We start from the raw sequence: 26590 nt of genomic DNA on the forward strand, positions 1-26590 counted from the left end.
TATAATTTTCTATGTACAGTTTATTCATTCTTAAACAAGTAAAAATATAATATTGATTACTTGTTTCACATACAACAATTCTGCAAGATGTGTAATTCTTAAGGATGGGAAAAGTTGCATGTATTAATAAAGTGAAGAAGAAAACTGTATACAACAATGTAGAACAGCATACATTTAGGCAACACCATCATAATTTGGTATCTGTACTTCATGGATACACCAGTAAATAATAATGCTCAATGTACAACATTTAACTCACATACACATATTAATAGATGGAAAAAATAGAAGTATTCAAGTAAACTTTATGCTTCTGAAGCTTTTGTGTATGTGTGTGTAATCTTTTACAGCAATTACCAGTAAATCTTTCTTTCACTACCTCAAACTAATGTTACTTTAGTTATATATGTAAAGTACTAATGCTGTTAGTGTAACTTTGTTGATGGCCGGTAACTCATTAGTTATAGAATTCATACAAAGTGGAAAATTCATTTCATATCAAATATTACAATTTAAGAAACTACTTTTCAAGTAAAGCAGTATCACAAACAGTTATTTTTTATCATACACTTTCCTTCTGGAGAGGAATGTAGGAGAGCAGTTAAGATAAGAATGTAACAAAATCTTTACAACAGTATGCCAATTAATTTATTAGTAAGTTAATTCTTCCACAAAAAACTTTGCTTTTCCAAAGATCCAGTTTATTACATAAAATCACAAAATATACAAAAACATATGATTTCTTCCACTGAAGACACTATTTTTGTGAACTCAACACATGAGCTCATTTGAAGATTGGAAGGCAGATTATTTACACTGATTATGTTTACGTGGCAACTGATGATTCATGTTCGTTACAATCGGGTCCCTGCTCTTCGCGAGAAACAGGAACTAGTCTGCTGGCTAGGAAATATATTACTCCAGCCAGGATGGTTATCATCATAGTGTCGTTATGAGAGTCAGCTTCTCATTCAGCTGCAGCTGCGTCTTCGTTAACTGTGCTAATGTTATCACCATTAACAAATCCTGCGAAAAAAATAAGTTTCTCGTTATGTTCTCTTACTGCTTTTCTGGAAGGTAAAACAAAATTGTACACTTTAAAAACACTACTAAACGAAAAGACAACATTCTAGTGTGATTGTACCATTTCATTTCTTCACCACTCAATGGCCCATCTGAGCATCTGCGTTAAAAGGTTAACGTCCTTAATTTTCTATCAGACTGTTTACTATTACTATTTACTCAATGATATTAATATTTTATATATGCTCAACTGTTCTATATCTTTATTACCATATTTTCAACTGGAACTCTCAAGCCCACACTTAAAATTTGTTCCAATAACTGGAATTTAAAACTCATCTTGCTACTATAAAAATGGCTCTTCACTTTTATTGGGTTGAAGTACAGAGGCTTGATCATTAAACTGCAGCCTGAAACAAATTTTTATACTGGCTTCAGTAGACAAACTATTTTTACTATCAATCTGTTTGTGATCAAATTGTACTGAAGCTACTACTTTGGGTTTCAACATCCCACTACAAAATTTTAGTTGCCTAACTGATCCCTGAGACTCCAGAAACTGAATCTTGGTAAACTATCCATTTTACAAGTTTTATCCTTTGTAGCTCACAGTTCACATCTTTCTGTAAGAGATACATATAATAGCAGAAATTATGTACCTCACTATACAAAAAACTACATCCAGATTATAAAGAAAACTAAGAGATACTATGGTTTGTAGTGCCACTGACAATGTCATTCGAGAGAGAGCTCAAGCTTGGAAATGGACATGGATAAGAACAAGGAATGGAATCAGCCATGTTCTTTTCAAAGGAATCATTCTTGGATTTGCTTTTGGCACTTTATGGAAACCACAGAAAAATCATGGGCGACTGTGGACTTTTAACTCTGCTGCCCCAACTAATGGAATTGGTTTCTGCTTAGTCTTTCTTTCACTATCTTTACCTGCTGTTTTGTTGAGCTCGGGGAAGACTTCTGGTAGATGTCTTCTAATGTATTTGCTGTTCATAATTTATTCTTGTTTTCCATCTACCCTATAAGCAGCCCCCACCCCTCATTTACAGATTACTCAGTAATACCGTGGGACATTACTTACAAATCAGAACACAAAATGAGTTCATCATTTCACTATGTCACACTAACTTGTATTTAACAATCTAGGAAAAGATAGATTGTTACTTACCGTAAAGGAGACATGTCAAGTAGTTGACAGGCATGATTAAATCTTTTAATCATACCTGTCTACAACTTGACGTGTCTTCTTTACAGTAAGTAGCAATCTATCTTTTCCTAGATTGTCGATATTCCTACCTGGAATTTTCACTTTCTAATTTGTATTTAACATAAGCCAAAAATCTAGTAATAATTATTTTGTTTCTATGGCACATGATAGTTAACCAATGACCAACAAACACACACTGGCTTGGCCGACAAGTGTCACAATAAGGTACTTCCCCCTCCCCCCATTCCAACCTGAAATTGACCAGAGTCAATGTTCCAATTTTGAAACGTGTACTGAATATACTAGGACTGAATCATAGTTATACTCAGCTCACAGTTTTTGCTGATATGACGCCTGGGCTGACCTCTACCAAATTCTTGACCCTTTGAGTTCTTGTAATTAAATGTAAAAATTGTAAGACTGCTTTATGTGGTATGTGGTTTGTGCTTTACATTCGTCACACTTTCAACGATTGACCTGTTTTGGGTAAATCTCTGATCAGCATGGCTTTCTCATATTTTAAATTATTTTACATAAGTTCAGTAGACATTTGCTATTAATGTATTTCCAACGGTTCATCCATATATATTTGTTGTGGTCATCTGTTCGAAGATTGGTTTGATACAGCTCACCATGCTGCTCTATCCTGTGCAAGCCTCTTCTGAGTAACTACTGCAACCTACTTACTTTTGAATCTACTTACTGTATTCATCTCTTGGTCTCCCTCTCCAGTACTTATACGGTGACCCTAAATGTCACAAAATGTGTGTGATCAACTGTCCCTTCTTTTAGTCAAGTTATGCCACAAATATTTTTATCCCCAATTCTATTCGGTACCACCTCATTAGTTATATGACATCATCTAATCTTCAGCATTTTTCTGTAGCACCACACTTCAAAAGCTTCTAGTCTCTTCTTGTCACAACTTTTTATCATTCATGTTTTACTTCCATACAAGGCTGCACTCCAAATAAGTACTTTCACAAAAGACATACCAACACTAAAATCTATATTTGCTGTTAAATTTCTCTTCTTCAGAAATGCTTTTCTTGTCATTGCCAGTCTACATTTTATATCCTCTCTATTTCAGCAATCATCAGCTATTTTACTGTCCAAAGAGCAAAACTCATCTACTTTTAGTGTCTCATTTCCTAATATAATTCCCTCAGCATCACCTAATTTCATTCGACTACATTTAATTACGCTTGTTAATGATCATCTTATATCCTACTTTCGAGACACAGTCCAACCCATTCAACAGCTCTTCCAAGTCCTTTGCTGTCTCTGACAGAACAACACATGTCATTGGTAAACCTTATAGTTTTTTATTTCTTCTCCTCAATATTTAATTCCTTCTCTTAAATTTTCTTTGGTTTCCTTTGCTGCTTGCTCAATGTACCGCTTGAATACTGGAGATGGGCTACCACACTGTCTCACTCCCTTCTCAGCCACTACTTCCCTTTTTATGCCCCTTGACTCACAACTGCAGTCTGGTTTCTGTACAAGTTGTAAGTAGCCTTTCACAATCTGTATTTTATGCCTGCTACCTTTACAGTTCAGTAGATTCCAGTCAACATTGTCAAAAGGTTTCTCTAAGTCTACAAATGCTATTTCCATAGGTCTGCCTTTCCATAACCCATTTTCTAAGAGAAGTCGTATGGTCAGTACTGTGTCACATGTTCTTACATTTTTCTGGAATCCAGACTGATCTTCCCTGATATCACGTTCTAAAAGTTTTTCCATTCTTCTGTACATAATTTGTATTAGTATCTTGCAGACATGACTTAGTTTCTGATAGTTCATTAATATTCACATCTGTCAGCACCTGCTCTCATTGGAACTGGAAATATTACATCCTTTTTTAAGTTTGAGAGAGTTTGAGAGTATTTCACTTGTCTCACACATTTTTCACACCAAATGGTATAGATTCATCATGGCTGGCTCTCCCAAGGATATCAGTAGTTCTGACGGGAAGTGTACTACAGGGTCCTTGTTTTGACTTAGGTCTTTCAGTGCTCTGTCAAATTCTCCTTGCAGTATCAATTTCCCATCTCATCTTCATTTATGTCCTCTTCCCTTTCTATGAAGATTTAACTAACTTTACAATACATCTACATATGTACTCTGCCATCCACTCACAATCTTGTCATATTCTGCTGGCCATGGACCACATAATACATGCCAACAGTTGTCGGATCAGAATCTTAGCTACGTTAATGAGTGATACATGCTTTCCATTTCAAACAGATACAAAATTTATGGTGAAAGACAAAATTTATGAAACCATAAAGAGGTATAAGAAAGTGACAGGACTCAAAACACACCGGTACTTCTGTTTGGTCTGGATAACAACAATGAATGTGAATTAACAACAATAACAGTAATAATATCAGGAGTTAAAAAGCACTCCCAAGACAATACATGTCAGATTTGTGGAGTCCACTCAAATTATGGAGCACAAATCAGGATGAAAAGGTACAATAATGTGTGCTCATACCTCCACTGATAAATATGTAGAGCTGTAGAAGGAACAGATCTCTTCAGCAAGTGTACCATCACATACCTGAAGTGGTAATAACAACTGGATGCCACAATGTCCAGTGTGATCAATAAATACATTCTGACAACTCATTCTTGTACATCAGCCAGATAACAGAAAATGCCTCTTAATCAATATCTCCGACTTGTGTGATGGGGCTATTAACAATAATATGGCTGAGAAGAAAAAGAAACGAAGATTGGAACAGTAAAGTCAGTCAAATGAGGAATGTAAAAATTGATATTCCTGTTGTCGTTGGTGCCCTGAGATCAATAGGCCATAGCTTGGAGTGTGCAACATCTGGAATCCCACAATGTACAAAAGACAGTGAAGCACAAGATCTAATACTGTTTGAAATAACCCAATTATTGTGTAAAGTAATGTACAATCATTTAAGTCATCAGATCTATACCTCAGGAAGTTGGAAGTAGCCTGTAGTATACTTGACTACACTCACAAAGTAATCTCTGTTGTCAAAAATAAATATAATAATAAATCATTTTTGGCTTATTCTTGCTGATCTAATCACAACTGCTACATTGTGTGGTGCTCCCCATATGTCTCACTCTGTGTCACTTAAAAACATAAAAACACATTGAGCATTGCCCCAATTTATGAATGTTGGTCACTACAGGATGTATCACACAAACCTTGATATTGGAATGGAACATTTCTTCAAACTCTTCAGGTGTCATTCGAGGAACGGAGTTGACCATATCCAGAAGTGCACGGCCAATGGCGTTATCCGGTGGACGACTGCCAGGCTGAGCCCCACGCAACACATCTTCCACATAGGCGAGAACCTGCAGGAAAGCACACTGGATAATAAAAAATTATTCCTTCTGCGACTTTCTTCCACCGTACTGCCATCCTTTTACCACTACTTCAAACAGAAAGTGGGGAACTGGATCAACTAATCCGTAAATTCTGGCAGTATGAGCGTTATTTAAAGTTAAGGTATTTTTAAGTAAATTGTTAATAAACTGTGTGTATTACAGCAACAAGTAAAAGAAAATTAAGGAGAAATTTAGAATTGGAATTAAAGTTCAGGTAGCAGAAACAAAAGCTGTTGGAGTTTGATGATGACATTTTAATTCTGTCAGAGACAACAAAGGTACATGAAAGAACAGCTGAATAGAATAGCCACTTTATAAGGTGAACATCAATAAATGTAAAGTAACTGTAATGGAGTGTAGATGAATGAAGTCTTGAGAAGCTGGGGAATCATGTTCTGGAGTTGTACCTCGAGTTCAGTTATTTTGGTGGTGATACCAATAGTAAAGCTGGTACAAAACGCACACTAGCAATTGCAAGAAAGCTTCCTGAAAAAGAGTAATATGTTAACAGTGAAGATAAATTTAAGTGTTAGGAAGTTTTTTTTTTAAAGTATTTGTCTGGAGTTTACCTTATATGGAAGTGAAAGACAGGTGATAGTACAGAGAAGAACATAGATTTTGCAGTGTTGTGTTGCAGAAGAAAGTTGAAGTTTTATTGCTAGATTGCATAAATAATGAAGAGGTGGTGATGGTGTTGCTTTCTTGTTGTTGGTGGGTGGTCTTCAGTAAGAAATCTAGTTTGAGGAATCTCCCCATGCTAATCACACAGTAGAGCTGCATGCCCTCAGGAAGAATAACAGCTGTGATTACCCCTTGCTTTCTGCTATTCGCAGGATCAACAAAACAAGGCTGTGTCTGCGGATGATACAATGCCAGAACAATCATCCAGACGGCCGACCCTCAATTACTGAAAAGACTGCTGCCCTTATTCAGAAACAACAGATTTGTCTGGTTGCTGACAACTCTCTCTTGTGGTTGCATGCGCCTACAGTATGGCATGGCTACCTGTGTTACTGAGACATGCAATGCATCCTATTTTGATGGGGACGAGGGTATGAAGAGTTACTAAACTGGAGGGAACAGAGTTTTATGGTGCAATTTGACAAAGTAGGCAACAGATTGCAGTAGGCAATGCAGGGGTGAAGAGAACTGCATCAGATAGGCTACTGTGGAGAGCTCCACAAATCAATCATCCATTACAAGACCACAACATTCATTATATACCATATTACAGCTGCTTATTCTGCACTCTTTATTCTGACATCAACAGAAAATTAATCATAATCTGCTTTCCTTTTCCTCTTTATACTGACACTATCTAAGCCTTCCCACAGCAAAGCTTCTTCAAATTAAAAAGAAACAACTATTTTCTGAACCATTTGAATAAACAAAGAGTAGATCTGGAGAAAAAGTGGAATTATATGGGAGCTGTGCTTTATGTCCCTGGAAGCTTGTAACATTTTGACACTGTGCCAGGATGTTCACTCTCATAACAGAAGATGGTTGGCTGGTTGCAGGTGGGAATGTGTACTGGACCAAACAATAAGGTTATCAGTCCCTCAATCCAAGAATGGTGCATATGGAAGTAGAGACAGCAATTGCAAATTTTTTTCTGTTCTAGTTGAGAGATTAGTAAGAGTAAAGGCAAGAAGACTTAAAACGTAATGACTATCTTTGGACCATCAATAACAAAACCAAGAAGAAGGAAATAGGGAGTTAGTAGGTGGGGTATCCCTGCGGCTCTGCATGTGACAGTGCACACTATTCAACAGAGTGCAACACCCACAATAGAAAAATGGATGCAGCAAAAAGGAGGAAAACTGAATCTAAAAGAGACTGTTTTCAGAGTAAAAGAGGGATAAAAGAGCAGCCTGGTCATGGAGGTAGAGTCAGGTAATCCCCAGGCCTAGCATACAATGGCAGAATACCCAACCACTCCACACCTGCTCCAAAGACAGATTAAAACCTTATATCTGAGAATACAAAACCACGTTCAAGGGAAAACAGAGAACCAGGTTGACCATCCGTGAATTGTCTGCCAATATTTAATGAAACAATGGCTTAACCTGGCATGAGCGATGCGGAGACAGCATAGGACTGTGGACTCCTTCAAGGAGAAGCAGAACGAAGAGCACCATGTTGCAGCAGTCTCCTTAATTGTGTGGAGTTTATTACGTGGGACAGTAACCCACTAGATGTCGTTTCATTCCTGAGTAAGCAGAGATTCCATGTGCACCTGCAAATCCGCACTTGTCATGGCAAAGTGAACAGGGAGCAAGTAAGTGTTCCTCTAGCCTAACGGTCTGCCAGTTCATTCCCTGGGATATCCACATGTCTTTGGACTTAGAGAAAAGTAACTGAGCAAGCAGCACAATTGAGATCAGTGAGGTCATGAATAACAGGGACCAAAAGGTGGCAAGAATAGAACTATCAGTAGCCTGGAGACTGCTCATTGAGTCAGCGCATATTAAAAATTGGTCAAGGAAGACCCATTTAACAAAATGGAGGGCTCTTGCAACAGCAGTTAGCTCTGTCATTAACATGCAACATGTTCCCTGCAGTGAATGGTCTTCCATACCAGCAAGAGATGTAAAAGCATATCCCTCCTGATTCACAGTTTTAGAGCCGTTGGTGTAAAAGATGGTAGCACCCTGGAACTCTTGAAGAACTGGTCATATCAGACACTGAAAGATCATGGAGGTAACTGAGACTTTATGACATGGGAAGAGATTAGCCCTAATCTGTGGCCTGGGCACCATCCCAGGTGGAGTGCGCGAGAAAACAGGTGGAGCACAGTCCAGGGAGGGGAGGTGGAGATCTTGGCAGAATGAAGCAAGGCATATTCCAACTTGTAATACCATCCGAGGGTGGTATCAGAAGTGCAACATCTCCCTTCTATGCAAAGAGAATCGAATATGTGGGATGATCAGGGAACTGTCGGCTGGTGATTGCATAGTAGACGAAGAGCTGGTATCATCAAATCTCTGCGTCGGCAAGGAGACTTTCTATGGGCCTAGCCCGAAAGGCACCAATGGCCAGAAGCACAACATGATGGTGGACTGGGCCTAACAGTTTCGAAGTTGAAGGAGCCACCGAGCCATAAAGTTGGCAACCACAGTCCAGTCAGGAAGAAACCGGGGCCCAGTAAATACGGATAAGACCAGCATGATCTGTGAGCAAGGAAGCAGAAAGTGTTAAGCTTCCCCATGCATCTAGCCCTCAGGTGATGAATCTGGAGCAGCCAAGTAGCTTTTTATCAAGGAGGCGGCCCAAGAACTGAGACTGCTACAATGTCCAGGTACTGGGTACGAAGCAGTATTCTCAGTCAGGATGGGCTGTGGTACGATGGCAGAAATGCACGACCCACATTTTTGTAGGAGAGAATTGGAAACCATGGGAAAGAGCTCAGGCAGAGGCCCACCAGCTGGCACCTTATAGCTGGCGTTCTACAGAGGCTACCGAGTGGTAGCCGTACCAAATGCAATAATCTTTGACATACAACACAGGAGCGACCAGCAGTCCAACAGAGGTCACTAGCCCATTGACAGTGGTGAGGAAGAGAGATACACTCAAAGCGATCTGTGGAACACCATTCTCCTGGACCCGGGGGCAGCTGAGTGAAGTACCAACTCTAACCCAGAACAACCAGTGGGATAAAAACTGATACATAAACATTGGCAGGGGGCCTCGAAAGCCCCAGTCATGGAGGGTAAGTAAAGTGTGATGACACCGAGAGGTGTGATAAGGTGATGGTGTTTTAGGAAAAGCCTGTTAGATTGCTGCCTCTATGCCAAGCAGATGGTGGGATGTGGATCATCCTCCTGGAAACCACACCGATAGGGGGACAAAAGGCCCCAAGATTTGAGAACCCAGCACAATCTACAGGCAACCATCATTTCAAGCAGCTTGCAGAGTACATTCGCCAGGCTAATCGGGCGGAAACTATCAAGAGACACGTGTGTGGCTTAAGGATGGGACAACTATGCTATCCCACCATTGTGAGGGGATGGCACCTTGGAGCCAAATACGTTGTACGACCCTAAAGAGATGTTGCCTTTGGGGAAAATTCAATATAGGATACAACCTGAGGGCAAATGAAACATAAGGGGATGCCTACAACTTGTTACCTGATAAGAAGAGGATGCCGATGCTGTCACAAAGTGGGTTGCATGGTGTTCAGCAAGAACCGATGAACTGTTAGAAAGACAACCTTGTATGACAAAACCTGGGACAGCTGTTTATCATTGCCAGTCCATAAGGCCATCGAGCTTGGCCCACACACAAGACGAAAAGGCATACGTTCCCTGGGAGGATACCTAACACTCCCAGCATTCCTTCTTAAAGCATTCGATTAGACAGTGAGCCTTACCATGAAGCTGCATAAAAGTGACAAGGCTGGTCTGTTAAGGATGTCGTTTGAATTACTGTGGAGCTTGTTGGTGAGCCTCAATAGCTACTGCAATGTTTCTGGCCCACCATGGCACAAGGATCCCATCAGAGACAGAGGCAGCGAATGTAACAGCTGAGGCAAACAAAGGCCAGATGGCTCTGCAAAGTGCTCAATGTGGTAATCAATCTGTCTGACGGTGGCATGGAAAGGACTGGATAACCGTAAAGTGGTCACTGTTGCAAAGATCAGTGACTAGTGATCAATGTAGTGAAGCAACAAGAGTAGGGGAACAGACTGTTAGATTGGTGACTGAAAAGTTGCCATGGGAGGCACTCAAGTGGGTAGAACGTCACTGAGGAGGTACAAACTATGGTCTGTGAGAAGCTGGTCAATTAGAAGACTCTTGCCAGGCAAGTAAAGGCTCCTCCAGATGCCCTCTCGGGACCAGCACAGTTCTAACAGAACACAATAACCACAGAGTGTTCGAGAATGGTCATCAATAAAGAAAGGATTTTAACGAGCAGCACCTTTCCAAAAATATGGCTATTTTCATACAGGCACATCAATATATACATTTGGGGACATGAAATGAAGCAAAATAAGTATATTCTGTTGCACCTTTTACCTTCTATTCTATGCTTACGTACCTTTCTCTCCATTTTTCTCTATGTTTTACAGATTAAACAGATATTTTTTTTTTGCCCTCTTCTTAGATTAGAAAATACCAAAACATACTTTTCACAACAAAACAATGCCAAAGGTGGAGAGAGAAAAGTTGTGTACATTTCTGGAAGAATTAAAGACTCAGTTTTTCAAAACTGATGGGATCATCCTGCGATGTGCCATTTGTGAAGTAAATATTGCAATCGATTACAACCAACAATCAAAGAAAATAAACCAGCACATCCAGAACAACAAACCTTTAAAGAACATTGAACTTCACAAGTCAAAACATAACCAACCTACTCTGATGCATGCCTTCACATCAGAATCTGAACCGCAGCGGTCATTGAATGAGTTTAGCGAACATCTTGCCATAGTATAGATCACGATAGGAATTCCAATCCTGCAGTAAAATCATTTCTTGAGAAGAAGGTCAATGCCGGATGGGAGCACTCTGAGAAAAGTTACGCACAGCCAATTTATGAGAATGTTTTAGAGAAGATAAAGGAGGCAGTTGGCAAACATGAAATGGTATTCATTTTAGATGAAATTACTGATGAGCTGCAAGGATATATTTTAAATGTGTTGGTTTTTCCGTTATCTGGTGAATGAGTAAAACCTACACTTTTTAAAATGTACCAACTCGAGAAGACACACACCTGGATAATAATACAACCGTTCAGTGATTCATGTATGAATCTGTAACCAGGGGCCATACAATAAAAAAAAGTCAAGCTTGTGGTGTCTGATCAAGCACACTAAATGCTTCTGGCTTTCCAGCAATTGAAGGACATCTACTTCAACCTGACCATGTGACATGTATTGCACATGGTGCATACCACATTTGCGAAAGTATCAAGGAGAACTACTACAGGGTACATGACTCCATTGCTGCTCTGAAGTCCATTCTGGTAAAGACTTCCAGTCGTCAACAAGTTTTGTATTGAGAAATGACATAGCTCCACCTTACACAGTTTCCTGCCACTACAAGGTGGTGTACTTGGATAAGATGAACAGTTTTCTAGTGCAAAAACTTTGATAAAAACAAACATTTCACACGTGTCATAACTCAATGGACCCAACAGTCATCAAGCAGGCCAACAATTAGTCAACAAATATGTAGAGTTGTAACCATACACAGCAAAAAGTTCCAAGTATTTACCTGATGTCATTTAGAAGTTTTTGGAAGAAGGTGTAGGGGAGGAGGTTCATCGTTGCTGGATCTGCTACAGACAAATCTGAATTAAATTTGAAGAACAATCCAGATGCTGACAAGATATGCTCCATTGGTTTCTGTAGATATCAAGGGTAATTTCTCCATATATAACGAGCTGTTGAGCTCAAAGTGCCAGTGACCTGCTGTCCAAAAAACTGAAGTGACGTGTTTAACCCACTACCAGTACAAGAGACCCCCATACAATGGACAAAGATAGTTAATGTAGCTGGTTTAGATTCAAATAAAGTAATTTCATCAGCATCTTTTTGCATGTATTTTCAGAACCTTTTCCCTCTTTTTCTGTCCATATTTCCACCTTAAAATCCTTTCACTAATCATCAGTGAAGTGTGTTTCTTTGAGAGCAATGCAAACAGCAGAAGAGGAAATATGGTGGTATAGCTCTGGCAGGTGACAGTAGTGCTCATTACAATTCCACTGAATGATCATGTGACTGCAGGCCAGGTTAGGAGTAAAGGGATCATGAGGGCTGGCCACACAGCAGGATCACTGCCTACCATTAGCGGGGTTGGAACTGCATTCACAATCATTAGGATCTGACTGTGTGGTGGGATCAGGCACCAGAGGAGCCTTGTCCCAGCTCTTATTCTCGTTCTTTTTCTACATAACCTTTGTGGGTAAATTTCGTTCAAGGAACTATCCGCACTAAGTGCAAGAACAGATAGAAGCGCACAGCCCTGGGACTCACAGGTTGTGACTCCTTCAGCAATTATTGACATTGGGCATCCAGTCCGGGAGCACATAAGGGAGAACAGTTCTCCATCTAGGTGCGGCAAGTAGCTCCAGAAGAAGGTACAGCAGGATAGGAACGGAAGGTAGAGGTGAGGTGTCATAGCCACAAGATGTAGACATTCATATTTCTTCTGTGCCTTAGTATACAACAGGCAATCAACAGACTTTTATTCCTGGATCTTCTGTTCTTCCTTGAAAACAGCGTGAACTGGTGAATGTGAAGGTGATGTTATGCACTGTTGAAACACAAAAGTGGGCGTTCACAAGGACTACCTTCATGACATGATTGTACACCACATTTTCAGTCTGCTGTGCACTGTGCAGCAGGATGACACATGGCCAAAAGCATACACATCTGAAGCACCTCATATGCAATGGGACAGATGGTTTCACATCGCACTTGTATACAATGACCTTAATTTTCTCCGGGAGGAAATTGCCTTCAAAGGCTAACACAAAGGCACCCCCGTATCCGTACGATTATCCTTGGCCCCCCCCCCCCTTTTTTTTTTTTTTCCAAGTGTGATACAATGTACACCTCGCTGCTGCAGATTAGTCCAAAGCTCCTCATGTACTCAAAGTGTTAGATCCCTGTGACAGAGAATTCCCTGGACCACATTCGAAGTTTTGCGTGGGGAAAATGGTCACAGGTACATCATGTAGATGAGCATATATCTGAGAGCTGTAGATCAGGCATCAGAGTAAGTTTTAATTAATAATAACCATTTTGCATTTTCCCCAAATTTGTCCTCAAAATTTTCAAGGAAAAAACCATGGTTTCATTGCAGAAAAAGTATCTGCAGCAACATGTACGCTGCTTATTTTCGTATTACGAAAGTATAAATTTGAATTCCATGAAACACATGTTACTTTCTGAAGTGTTGAAATTGCGATGCGCTTTTGTAAGCCAGCCATAGCTCATGTCACATGATCTCACCGGCCGATGACGGTGGACATTCAGAGCAGATGTTGAGTAGCGCGACAAATAGGAAAAGTTAATGGTTTAAATTAATATACATCGTGTTGCTAACAGAGAAGCAAAGCTATCACATATAAGCTGCGATGTTGCAGGAAGCCCTTATGTTCGTACATGTAAAATGTTTAAATATCTTACATTATGCCATAAAAGAAACAAGACCTCGGATGTGGAAAGGCTGCTTCCAGATGCAATGAAGAGTAGAGGGTGCAGCCAACTGCAGGTAGTGGCTCATGTTGGCACCAATGACATATGTCGCTTTGGATCGGAGCAGATTCTGTCCCGTTTCAGGCGGCTAACGGAAATGGTAAAGACTGCCACCCTTGCTTCCAAGATCAAGGCGGAGCTTACCATCTGCAGCATCGTCAACAGAACTGACTGTGGAGCTTTGGTGCAGAGCCAAGTAGAGGGTCTGAATCAGAGGATCAGGAGGTTCTATGACTGTGTAGGCTGCAGATTCCTTGACTTGCACCATCAGGTGGTGGGTTACCAGGTTCCGCTTAATAGGGCAGGAGTCCCCTACACACAGGAGGTGGCTACACGGGTAGTGGGGGCTGTGTGGAAAGGGCGTGGCGGTTTTTTAGGTTAGAGGGTCTCAGGGAACCACAGAAGAGACGTCCGTCTAAAAACATGGCAGATAAAAAACAGTAAGTTAGCTGTAGAAACGATTGGTATTGTAGTAGTAAACTGTCGTAGCTGTGTTGGGAAAGAACCAGAGCTCCAAGCCCTAATAGAAAGCACTGAAGCTCATGTAGTTGTAGGTACAGAGAGCTGGTTAAAGCCAGAAATAAGTTCAGCCGAAATTTCTTCAGACGATCGAACAGTGTTCAGAAAGGATAGATTAAATAGAGTTGGTGGTGGAGTATTTATTGCTGTCAGAGGTAGTTTGCCTTGTAGTGAAATTGAAGTAGATAGTTCGCGTGAAATAGTATGGGTAGAGGTTATACCTGACAATCGGACTTAACAATTAATTGGATCGTTTTACCGACCCCCCGACTAAGGAGACATAGTTGCTGAACAGTTCAAAGAAAATTTGAGTCTCATTTCAAATAAGTACCCCACTCATACAATTATAGTCAGTGGTGACCCCAGCCTACCCTCGATATGCTGGAAAAATTATATGTTTAAAGCCGGTGGCAACCATAAAACATCATCCGAAATTGTACAGAATGCTTTCTCAGAAAATTATTTTGAACAATTAGTTCATGAGCCCACTTGAAGAGTAAATGGTTGCAAAAGCACGCTTGACCTTTTAGCAACAAATAATCCTGGACAATAGTGAGTATTGCGACGAATACAGGGATTAGCGACCACAAATCAGTTGCTGCTAGGCTGAATACTGTAACACCTACAACCATCAAAAAGTAACACGAAGTATATCTATTTAAAAAAGCTGATAAAAATGCTCCTAACACCTTTTTAAGAGACAGTCTTCACTCTTTCCGATCTGATTATGTAAGTGTAGAAAAGCTGTGGAATGTTTTCAAAGAGAGTGTATTGACAAAAATTGAGAGATATATACCACATAAATTAATAAGTGATTGTACTGATACCCCATGGTACACAACACACGTCAGATCGTTGTTGCAGAAGCAACGAAAAAAGCATGCCAAATTTAAAAGAATGCAAAATCCCCAAGATTGGCAAAGTTTTACAGAAGTTCGAATGTGGCACGTACTTCAGTGCGAGATGCTTTTAATAATTTCCACAACGAAATTCTGTCTCGAAATCTGGCAGAAAACCCAAAAAGATTCTGGTGATACATAAAGCACACCAGTGGCAAGACGCAATCAATACCTTCATTGCGCGATAACAACAGTGAAGTCACTGATGACAGTGCCACTAAAGCAGAGTTATTAAACACGGTTTTCCGAAACTCCTTCACCAAAGAAGACGAAGTAAATATTCCTGAATTCAAATCAAGAACAACCGCCAAGATGAGAAACATAGAAGTAAATATCCTCAGTGTAATGAAGCAGCTTAAATCACTTAATAAAGGCAAGGCCTCGGATCGAGATTGTATACCAGTCAGGTTCCTCTCAGAGTATGCTGATAAAATATCTCCATATTTAGCAATTATATACAACCACTCGTTCACAGAAAGATCCACAACCACTCGTTCACAGAAAGATCCGTACTTAAAGACTGGAAAATTGCTCAAGTCACACCAATACCCAAAAAGGGAAATAGGAGTAATCCACTGAATTACAGGCTGTATCACTAATGTCGATTTGCAGTAGGGTTATGGAACATATACTGTATTCGAACATTAAGAAGTATCTCGAAGAAAACGATTTATTGATACACAGTCAGCACGTTTTCAGAAAATATCATTCTTGTGAAACACAACTAGCTCTTTATACTCATGAAGTAATAAGTGCTATTGGCAGCGGATGTCAAATTGATTCAATATTTTTAGATTTCCAGAAGGCTTACAACACCATTCCTCACATGCGTCTTCTAACCAAACTGTGTGCCTACAGAGTATCACCTCAGTTGTACAATTGGATTCGTGATTTCCTGTCAGAAAGGCCACAGTTTGTAGTAATAGACAGAAAGTCATCGAGTAAAACAGAAGTAATATCCACCATTCCCCAAGGAAGTGTTATAGACCCTCTATTGTTCCTGATCTATATTAACGACAATCTGAGTAGCTGTCTTAGATTGTTTGCAGATGATGCTGTCATTTATCATCTTGTAAAGTCATCAGATGACCAAAACGACTTGCAAATTGATTTAGATAAGATATCTGTATGATGCGAAAAGTGGCAGTTGACCCTGAATAAGGAAACGTGTGAAGTTATTCACATGAGTATTAAAAGAAATCAGCTAAATTTCGATTACACAATAAGTCACACAAATCTGAAGGCTGTAAATTCAACTAAATACTTAGGGATTACAATTACAAATAACTTAAATTGGAACGATCTCATAGATAATATTGTGGGTAGAGCAAACCAAAGACTGCGATTCATTGGCAGAACACTTAGAAGGTGCAACAGGTCTACTAAAGAGACTGCTTACACCACATTTGTCCGCCCTATTCTGGAGTATTCCTGTGCAGTGTGGGATTCGCATCAGATGGGACTGGTGGATGACATCGTAAAAGTACAAATAAGGGCAGCTCGTTTTGTATTATCGCAAAATAGGGGAGATAGTGTCACAGACATTATACGTGAATTGGAGTGGCAATCATTAAAACAAAGGTGTTTTTCGTTGTGACGGGGTCTTCTCACGAAATTTCAATAACCAGTTTTCTTCTCTGGTTGAGAACACATTCTGTTGGCACCCACCTACATAGGGAGAAATGATCATCACGATAAAATAAGAGAAATCAGGGCTCGCACAGAAAAATTTAAGTGCTCGTTTTTCCCGCATTCCATTCAAGAGTGGAATGGTAGAGAGAGACAACTTGAAAGTGGCTCATTGAACCCTCTGCCAGGCACTTTACTGTTAATAGCAGAGTAATCACGTAGATGTAGATGTTGTGATTTTACTGTTTCCTCTTCGTTTATTTCTCTCACGTCAAATGAAAACAAAACGAATTTCTGTGGCCGGAAGCTATCATGTGAATTAAAATACATTCACATAATTATGGAAGGCTAAAATAAGTTATTAGTTTTAGTTTTTATTTTATTCCCACCTTTCTAACAGTCAAGTATTAATCACCTTGCAAAACAATGAAGTTATTTTTGTCGGTTTGCTAATGAAATTTGGCTTTTATTAATCTTTTCCATTGAGGTGGTTCATTTATTTGAAACAAAGGTTTAATTCGACATCTTTAGTTTCAACTGTTCGCTGCATTTCAAGTGCACGTTTTCACCTTCTAGCACGTATAGCATTATGCTATAATAAAGAACCAAACATGAAATAACACAGTACTGGTATTCCAAAAAAATTTAGATCCGATCCTGGACATACAAATGTGCACTTTAAGCAGAATTATGCATTTTAGTATGGTTCACGAAATTCCCACATGGGGTGCAAACTGACTCCCTTCCCCTCCTTGGCAGCCATGTTCCTAAGGGGCCCCATTATGAGCCTAACACTGGAGCTCCCAACCACCAGCAAACCCACCCTCTGTGAATGCCCAGATCTTGTGGGTCGAGAAGCTTCCTCTGGAACAGGGTGGCTGACTACATCCGGGTCAGAGACATCGTCAGCCACAGATAAGTCCCACAACATGTTCATCAAATGAAGTGAAGAGGCCATATGATCGGCCCCTAGGAAGGTTTTTTGCTGCCTGCCAGACGGACCGATCAGAGGACACGTGGGGCATGCTTGACGTCCCTCGCATCCCCACGTTCGATCCCCCACAGTGAAACCCCTTGGCAGCAGCCTCAAGCTGTGTGACGGAAGCCAAAGCAGCCTGGAGCTCTGAGCGAAGGGTCGCCAACTCAGCTCGCATCTGTACACAACAATCACAATTCCTATCAATTACTGCAGTCACTCTTGTTTGAAGGTCATAAGAATATGCAACAAACGAACGGTGTACTTGCCTTATTAGCAGCGGGAAATTGAAGTGCTCTCTCACTGACTGTCTAACCGACACTGAGCTGTTCTAACCAAACAAACAAAAACCTGTACGATACGAGGGTTGATAGGCAGGAACTAGCGGTGCGCTCTCGCTGATGGTCTAACCGACACATACTCACGGGTCATGTGGAGACTACCTACCTCCCCACTACAACTCAGACTGCTCCGTGTATCAGTCCCGGATCTACAATATTTCTGATGTTCTCGGATGATTGATTAAACAGAATATTTGCCAGAGACAATGATAATATCAGACTGTTTCCCCACATACAAATGTCTAAAAAAACGAAGGTTTCCAGCTCCTTACCGTCAATCACAAACTGACTTTCAAATGCCCAAAGACAGGGCCTACTCAAATACCACACATGGCAGATGTGTTACCATTAAATGGTCCCTGCACGACACAAGACAGTGCAAGACATTATTCGATATCTACCTCTTTGAATGTGAGTGGAAGAAACAAAACTGAAATGAGTCAGACTTGTTTTCATGTGCTGTTTCATTGCTTATTTTTACTGGTAACTGTTATCCTTAAGATAAGCAGCAATTCCATTAAAATTATTTGTTGCCATAAATACCTGACCATTTTTCACAATTATATCAGTTACTATGAAGTGTTAAGTTTGGATGTCAAAGTGTGCTCCTGAGTTGACAAAGCCAACGAATCTGAAAGCTAAAAAAAATCTGCTTGTAGTGACAGACTGAAAGCTTTGTCCAAGATCTAAGTTAGTTTGGTATTTGACTGTTTGGTTGTGAGTTAGCAGAGTCAATGAATCTGAAAGCTAAAAGTACTGCTTATTGTGACAGACATAGCTGTAGCTTAGCCTGCATTCTAGGTAAGGTTGGGATGTGAAGTTTTGCTAACAAAAACTACATTTATAATATTAACACATAGAAATGTTTCATTGCTCCCCCCCCCCCTCCCCCCCTCTGCACGCGTGTCAAAACATGTTGAATTACAGTGTTGTGCTGATGTCGGGCCCTAGTAATTCAGCTTACATTCCCTACTGCAAGCAAATGAGGAGAATTACATTAATAATATTCATTGTCACAGATATTTAATTCCTGCTTTCTGAACATGTTGCGAATTACGAGGCCGCGATTACGTGTGATTGAGGAGGAGATTGGTGTTTAATGTCCCGTTGACATCGAGACAGAGCAAAAGCCCGGATTAGGGGAAAGATGGAGAAGGAAAGCAGCCTGCCCTTTTGAATGAACCGTCGCAGCATTTGCCTTAAATGATTTAGGGAAATCATGGAAAACCTAAATCAGAATGGCCTGACGTGGGTTTGAACAGTCGTCATCCTGAATGCAAGTACAGTGTGCTAAGCACTGTGCTACACTGCTCAATGTGCCTATGCAGGACTCTAATAGCAAAAAGAATTACGATGCTGTGGATAGTTTGCACAGCATAAATTGTTGCTTCTGAAACAAACAGGTAATTACGCTCATAATCTCCACTGTCACCAATATTTCATTGCTTTCTTTTCCAAATATATTACAAGTTATGAAGTTAGGATTAGCTTTATGGCTAAGAGCACATTTTTAACTGCTGCAAGCAAAACCAGCAGCAATTAAATCAATAACCTTGATTGTTCAGTAATGTTTCACTCTTTCTTTTTTCCCTGAGTATATTATAGGTTACAATGTTGTCCTTACGTTTGCAAATACTAGCACACTTTAAATAGCTGTGATTAAAACACAATGCAATTAAATTTATAATCCTTGTAAATAGCAATATTTCACTCTCTCTTTCAAATGTATAACTTCGAAACACATCATCTACTCACTGTCTCTCACTGTCTGCGTAACATCAACATCTTTCGGTCCCACCAGATCTCACAGCAAGTGCTGATAACATTTCTGCATGGAAACGTAAGTATGCCACTTGCCCTATTCTAGAATCTCATCAACTGTGATGCGGGGCTTTAACTTATATATGGATACAGAAAAGTTGAAGAACGAATTAATAAACCCTGTTTTCTAGCACGAGACTACAACTACAAGAGAAAAAAAACCATTATGTGGACGGTTGTGGACGGTTACACTCCCCTACTGTACAAACTAAAGGATGCTATTACGAGTAAACATCCATATCTTGCAAAAAAGAATTCAGCCATGGTAACATTCTCCCACCAGCGTCACAATGTTACAGTAAAACTACGTAACCTTCACTCTGGACTGTTTCTACATAAATCAGATTTAGTGGGTGGATGAAGACTCACATCAAATGACAACTGAAGTTAGGACAGGGCCTTCTTTTGCACAGCCAAACAAATAAATTTTGGTTGGTAAGGGAGGTTGGTGTTTGGTGAGGGACCAAACAACGAGATCATCAGTCCGTCAACCCACGAGTGGTGCACTCAGAAATCGAGACATCCACCACGAACATTTTGTGATCTAGTTAGGAGATTCATAACAGTAAAAGCAAGAAGGCTAAAAACACAGATCGTCAATAATAAAACCAAGGTGAAGGAGATAGGGAAGTCAGTATGTGGGCATCCCCACGGCTCGGCAGGCGACAGAAAGTGTCCCAACTACAGCTGTCCCACCCCAAATCCATTACAGTTCAGAGCAGCCACTATTCAAAGAAGTGCAACACCTTGAATAGTATACTTGGCACAGCAAAAATGAGATAAACCAAATCTAAAAGTGATTAAAACACGTAAATGAGGGATGAAAGATCAGCCTGGCCAGGGAACACCCAGACCTAGCATGCAGGGTGAGATGCCCCACCCCCAACCGCTCTAGCCTTGCTGCCGAGGTAGATTAAAACTTAATAACTTGAGAATAAGAACCACTTTCATGGAGAAAACCGAGAACCAGGTAGTCCGAAGTCTACTCAGTGTGGCGAGCGAAGAAGAGGTATCATTCCACCAGATACAAGCTACTGTCTGTAAGGCTCCACAACCGTAATGTGGGGGCGACTCCTTATAAAAAAATTAAAACTATGAGTTAACCAGGTATGATCAATTCCAAGACGACATAGGACTGTGGATTCCTTCCAGGAGAAGTGGAAGGAAGAGAACCATGCTGCAGTAGTCTCCTTGATTGTGCAGAGTTTACTAGATGGCGCAGTAGCCAACACGTTTTGTTCCACTTCTGACGACCCAGAAATCCGCACCTGGGGTTGGCAAAGCGAACGGGGAGCAAGTAAGTGCACCTCAAGCCAAACAGTAGCGCAGTTCATTTTCTGGGCTACCCACACGACAGAGAGAAAGATAATTGAGTAGGCAGCACGACGAATATAGCAAGGAGGTCATGAATACCAGAGACCTAAGGGTGGCAAGAATAGCATTGTCCAGCCATGTTCTAAGCACATTTTCATCTGGAAAGGAAGGTCCTTGAAGGTTGTTCGATAGAGAGCAGAAAAGCTCAAACTCTGAGGGCGCAAGATCAAGTAATTATGCTGGATGTGGAATGTCTTCCCAAAACAACTCTTGTACAGTGCCTTTTGTTTGTCTAACAGAATGCGGGCAGGCATTATTGTGGAGTAGCATCACTTCATGCAGTCTTCCCTGATCGTCGTTCTTGGACTGCATTTAGAAGAGGCAGTGACGTTACACCTCGTTGTCGTTCCACCAGGTACATAACATTATCCTTTGTGGGTGTGTGCAGATCTCAGTCTGAGGAGTTGCTGCTTTGTTTGGGCTCAATCATTCCTTTTTTTCCTTATGTTAGCATAAAGAAAGCGTTTCTCCCCACCAGTAACAATAGAGGATAGGAATGGACAGTGTTGTTCAGGAGCCAACTGATGACGAACAAGCAGAGATGCATATGCAGCCACCTGGTGATTTTTGTGGTTTAGGCTTAGAGCGCGTAGTACCTACACACCCGATGTCTGAATCTTCCCCACTGCATGTAAGTGTTGCCAGATAGTGGAATGATCACTGTTCATCACATCTGCCAGTTCTCGAGTACACTGACATGGATCACTGTGGACTAATGCATAAAAAATGACAATCGATAAATAAACCCTAAGCATCCGGAACACTAAAACACTATGTACTTATGAATCAACATTATACATGTACTGATTTACAAGGTGATTGTCAAATATTAAAGCAAATTATTATTTCTTAAATCTTTTATTTCCTTTTTTCAGACCAGTAACTTTTCAAAAGCCACTGAATAATGTGGCAGCCAGCTGGTTCCCTCAACACATGAAAATCCACACTGAATGTAACACTACTAATAGACAGACTTATGTATATTGCGTGTAAGTTCTCTGCTGACATTGTACACTAGTGCTTATGCATAGTCAAGATCTTTGGTTGTGTAAATATGTAATAATTATGTTAATTATTTTGGCATTTTAAGAAATTATATTGTAACTGTACCTCTGGTTTTATACGTAATACTCTGTGAATGTAATAATTTGTAAAAACTCCATATATTTTACTGGTCCAAAAGTAAGGAAGCTAAATGGAAAACCTGTAGTAAAGCCCTGCCACTACGGAAGTAGTATGGCGGGACTGGAAAAGATGGATTTGGTGTGCAAGGCACTTAATTCCTTCGAGTTCTAACTCGGGGTGTATGTGTGGACAAGGAAAAAAAATTCCTGGGTTTTTCCCAGTTAAAGAATACACTTTCTCCCGGGTGAAAAAATGCTTTTTGCATATTAAATGACACTATACTTTCCCTTGGGATCACAAAACTTATCAATCCTTTGAATGGTTAAGGTTTTATACACCAGTGTAGAACCTCTCGCCACTTTAGGAAATGAACCACAGAAAACGAAAAAGAAATGCATTTTGGAAAGAGCTTTGATGCGCAGCAACATGTAGGCTGCATATTTTCGTATTACGGAAGTATATAGTTGAATTCCACCAAACACAGGATGTTAGTATCCGAAGCATTGAAATTGAGATTGCAATGCGCTATAGTAAGCCAATCACAGCTCATTTCACGTGATAACCAGCCGATGATAGCAGATATTCATCATGTTTAGATGGGGGGACTCTCAAAACCGGATTTCATAAACCGATCTTCCAGTACTGCTCCCGGGTGGCCATGTAAACATTTCAAAATCTATTCTTGAAATCAGGTTCTGGTTGCCGTTTTCCAATTCCGCAACCAACTTTCACTCCCGCGTAAACGCAACTGGTTTTGAAATGTGCTTGGGCTGTCATGTTCCATCTTATTTTTAAAATTTTTTGGGTAATATGGACAAAGTGGCTTTTTGTACAGCGAATGATAAGTAGAAATGCTAGACTAACTATTTACAACTTATCAAATTGAAGAGAAATAGTGACTGTGCTGACTAAATTAGAAACTGAAACAGCTGTTTTCCAGATGCCGTAGTTAACTGGCATAGCAAATGCATTTCAGACCTTACATGCAAACACAACAATGAAAAACGGGTTTCCAAAATTCAGTTTTCGTCTTGCACATGTAAAGGTAGTGATTCTTTACAAGAAAAGCTTTCACATATACCACTTGTCTTTTTTGCATGTGATACACTTTGATACATCAAACAAATGTGCCAGTAAAATTTGAAGTAATGATGTAAATGCGCGGTCTTTTGGGTTTAAAATTCTTCTAAGTGGCTGGCCCTCAAAGTGTTAAGCTTCAAATGAAAATCAAACATTCTGTGATTTACGAAATTCTAAGCACGTTCGCACACGTACCATAACTCATATTGCATGTAATAAAATGTACTTTGAAGAATGTAATGCTTCTCAAACGACCAATTGCAATATTTTCCCGTGACCTGTTAGAATTCATTTCAGCAGTTGTCAGAGAGCATTACTGTGCCTGTGCAGCTATGATGATGTAGGCAGCCCATATGTTTGTATGTGTATGCATTAAGAGATCTTACATTATGTCATAAATGAAACAGGACATCAGAGGATACTCCAAGGCCATTGGAATTTCGTAAACAAAACTAAAATGCATAATTCAATTTAAAGAGCACAGTCATATGCCCAGATTCACAAAGAAGTAGGCCCCAAGCTGATATTAACTTTTAAGTGCGGTTTTCAGAATGCAAATTTTCTCGGAGTACCAATACTGTATTATCTCATGTTTAGTTCTTTATTCTGACATAATACCTTATGTCTCAAAAGATAACAATGTGCACTTTAAAGACCACAAACAGTTGACACTAGCCAATAGTGCTTCAAATAAATTGGCTGCTTCTACGAAAAAGATTAGTTAAAGCCAATTTTTTTAAGAAACTGACAAAAATAACTTCATTGTTCTGCAAGGCAATAAATGCTAAAAACGTGGAAATAAAATAAAATCAGCAAACAAACTAATAACATATTTATTTTAACCTTCCATAATTATGTGAATATAGTGAAACCCCGCTTAAAAGGCGGGAAAACGTAAAATGTGGGAAATAACGTTTCAAGTTGTAAAAGTTATATATAGGATACCCCGTTGCATTTTTGCACTTTATGTATGATATATGTACATAACAGGCATCAAAAGACTTGTCAGGGACTTTTTATTATCTAATAAAGGTTTATTAAAAAATAAAAACCAGTGATGAAGCTGGAATTAATAACTTTCTGGGAAGTAGAAACATTTGACTTAATTTCAAACATCGCAATTAATGTTTTTGGAAGCTTGCAGCTGTCATTCATTATTTAAATAACGAAATACTGCACTAGCTACATATTTTTTCATGCTTAACAATGCGTTTCTAGAATTTTTAATGTCAAACATCACAATCGATGTTTTTGGAAAGGCTGCAGCTGTCATTCATTATTTAAATAATGAAATACTGCCATAGTTGTGTATTTTTTCATGCTTAAAGATGGAGTTTGAGAATTTTTTCTCACCTTCAAAGTGCAAATATGTACATAAGTATTTTGTGTGGTGTTTGAATATGTGTTATTCTGTCTCTCATGCATTGCAGTTCTCTTTTTGACGTTATAAGGTAGTGTGTCTCCTCAGTTCTGTAGAAAATGACACACAAGCAAACTATCACTCTCACTGTTTGTGTAACATCACAAAAATAATACAAAAATACTGCACCTGACAATGAGAATAAATTTTTGAAACACATTGTGCTCAGCATGAAAAAAATACATAACCAGTGCTGTGTTTAAACTAAAAACATTTGAGCAACAAAGTGAATGAAAGCGTCGTCTGGCGCTACAAGTGGCCAAACGCCGAAACATGCCAAATATGGTTTGACAAATGTGCCATGATGATCACAACAATCACGAAACTGCATTTGCGCGGTAGAGAGTTTGGAAATGGTTGTGAATGGTCATGATATCTTTATTCAAAAGAACAAAGTTACTTCCAGCAGCCATCAAGCCAAGTAGTGTGTCGCAGTCACAGGAGATATGGCACAAATTGTTGCAACTTTTATACGTTTAGCGGTTGAAATCCACTGAGTATAGCGCCCTGGTGTTAAGAAACTTAACCACATAATATTTGTAAACACTACTGGATGGCCAACATAATTTTTTTTTTTCCTCCCCCCATGACGAATATTTTTGTAATAAATTATGGGAAATTATAAATATTTTGTTGCAAAATCGGGTGCAAAGTAACAGTTTGGACATAGGAAATTTAACGAGAACAATAAAAAATGTCGTAAACGACAGGAAAACGTTAATTCTGGGAACGTAAAAGAGGCGTTATACTGCACTTTAATTACTTTATAGCTCCCGGCCACAGAAATCAGTTTTGTTCTTGAGAGATGTAAGCCAAGAGGAAATAGCAAAATCACTAAACATAAACATAGTTCAGGTGGAGAATACCCCTCATCTCACCACAACTCAGACTGCTCTGCGCAAGAGCGAATCAGGCAGTTTGGGTGCACCAGAAAAATGTTTCCAGGTAGAATCTGGCTGCTTGTTGCTACTGCCGATACAGCCCATGTCTAGTTACCTTGGGTACAGCCAACAGCCACACATCAAACAGCCAGAAGCAGGAGAAGGTACTGCTCATAGGCGACTCGACTGCACATGCACAGAAACTTGGTGGAAGCTGCTCAAACAAACCTAATGTTAACCCTTGTTACGTTATGGCCATCAGAAGCAGTTTGTTGTTACAAAGTATTGCATGGTCTTCGTCCTAAAGCCTTTGACACATTTTGGTGATGGCAGACACTCCTGTGTGTGCTGTGTTCTGTTGCTGTAAATGGCACATTTCCTTTGCAAGTTTTCCCCCTCATTTATGTTTCATTGCTGCAGTATTATATTGCAGCATATCAGTTCTTACCAGTAAAAACTACAAAAATTTAACTAAAAACTAAAACGATGAAAAATTCCAGAAATTCTTAAAAATTACAGAGTTTTTCCCAGTTTTCTACCGGATGAAAAAATTTCCGGGTTGTCCTCGGATTTCCCTGTTGTCATGGAACGTGTACAACCTGTAAACTGTGATACTGAGTTGTAAGCGGCAGCCTTGGTCAGCTATTGTGGTTAATTTGGATGTATAAATTGAAGTAAGAGGAGCTTGCAAGCATGTAAATT

The 26590-nt window shown here is 39.8% G+C and overlaps 1 protein-coding gene across 1 annotated transcript in view; it reads right to left on the reverse strand.

Moving 5' to 3' along the window:
* The window catches only part of LOC126425299 (eukaryotic translation initiation factor 3 subunit F), a 55327-nt gene continuing 28737 nt past the window's right edge, over positions 1-26590 (reverse strand). The window contains exons 6-7 of the mRNA XM_050088277.1: positions 5435-5587; positions 1-1026 (exon numbers count right to left, since the gene is read on the reverse strand). Coding sequence (XP_049944234.1) covers positions 940-1026; positions 5435-5587 — 240 coding nt within the window. The 3' untranslated portion in view covers positions 1-939. The remainder of the gene's footprint in view (positions 1027-5434; positions 5588-26590) is intronic.

The sequence above is a fragment of the Schistocerca serialis genome, chromosome 10 (assembly GCF_023864345.2).
Source record: "Schistocerca serialis cubense isolate TAMUIC-IGC-003099 chromosome 10, iqSchSeri2.2, whole genome shotgun sequence".
NCBI classification, from domain to species: Eukaryota; Metazoa; Arthropoda; class Insecta; order Orthoptera; family Acrididae; genus Schistocerca; species Schistocerca serialis.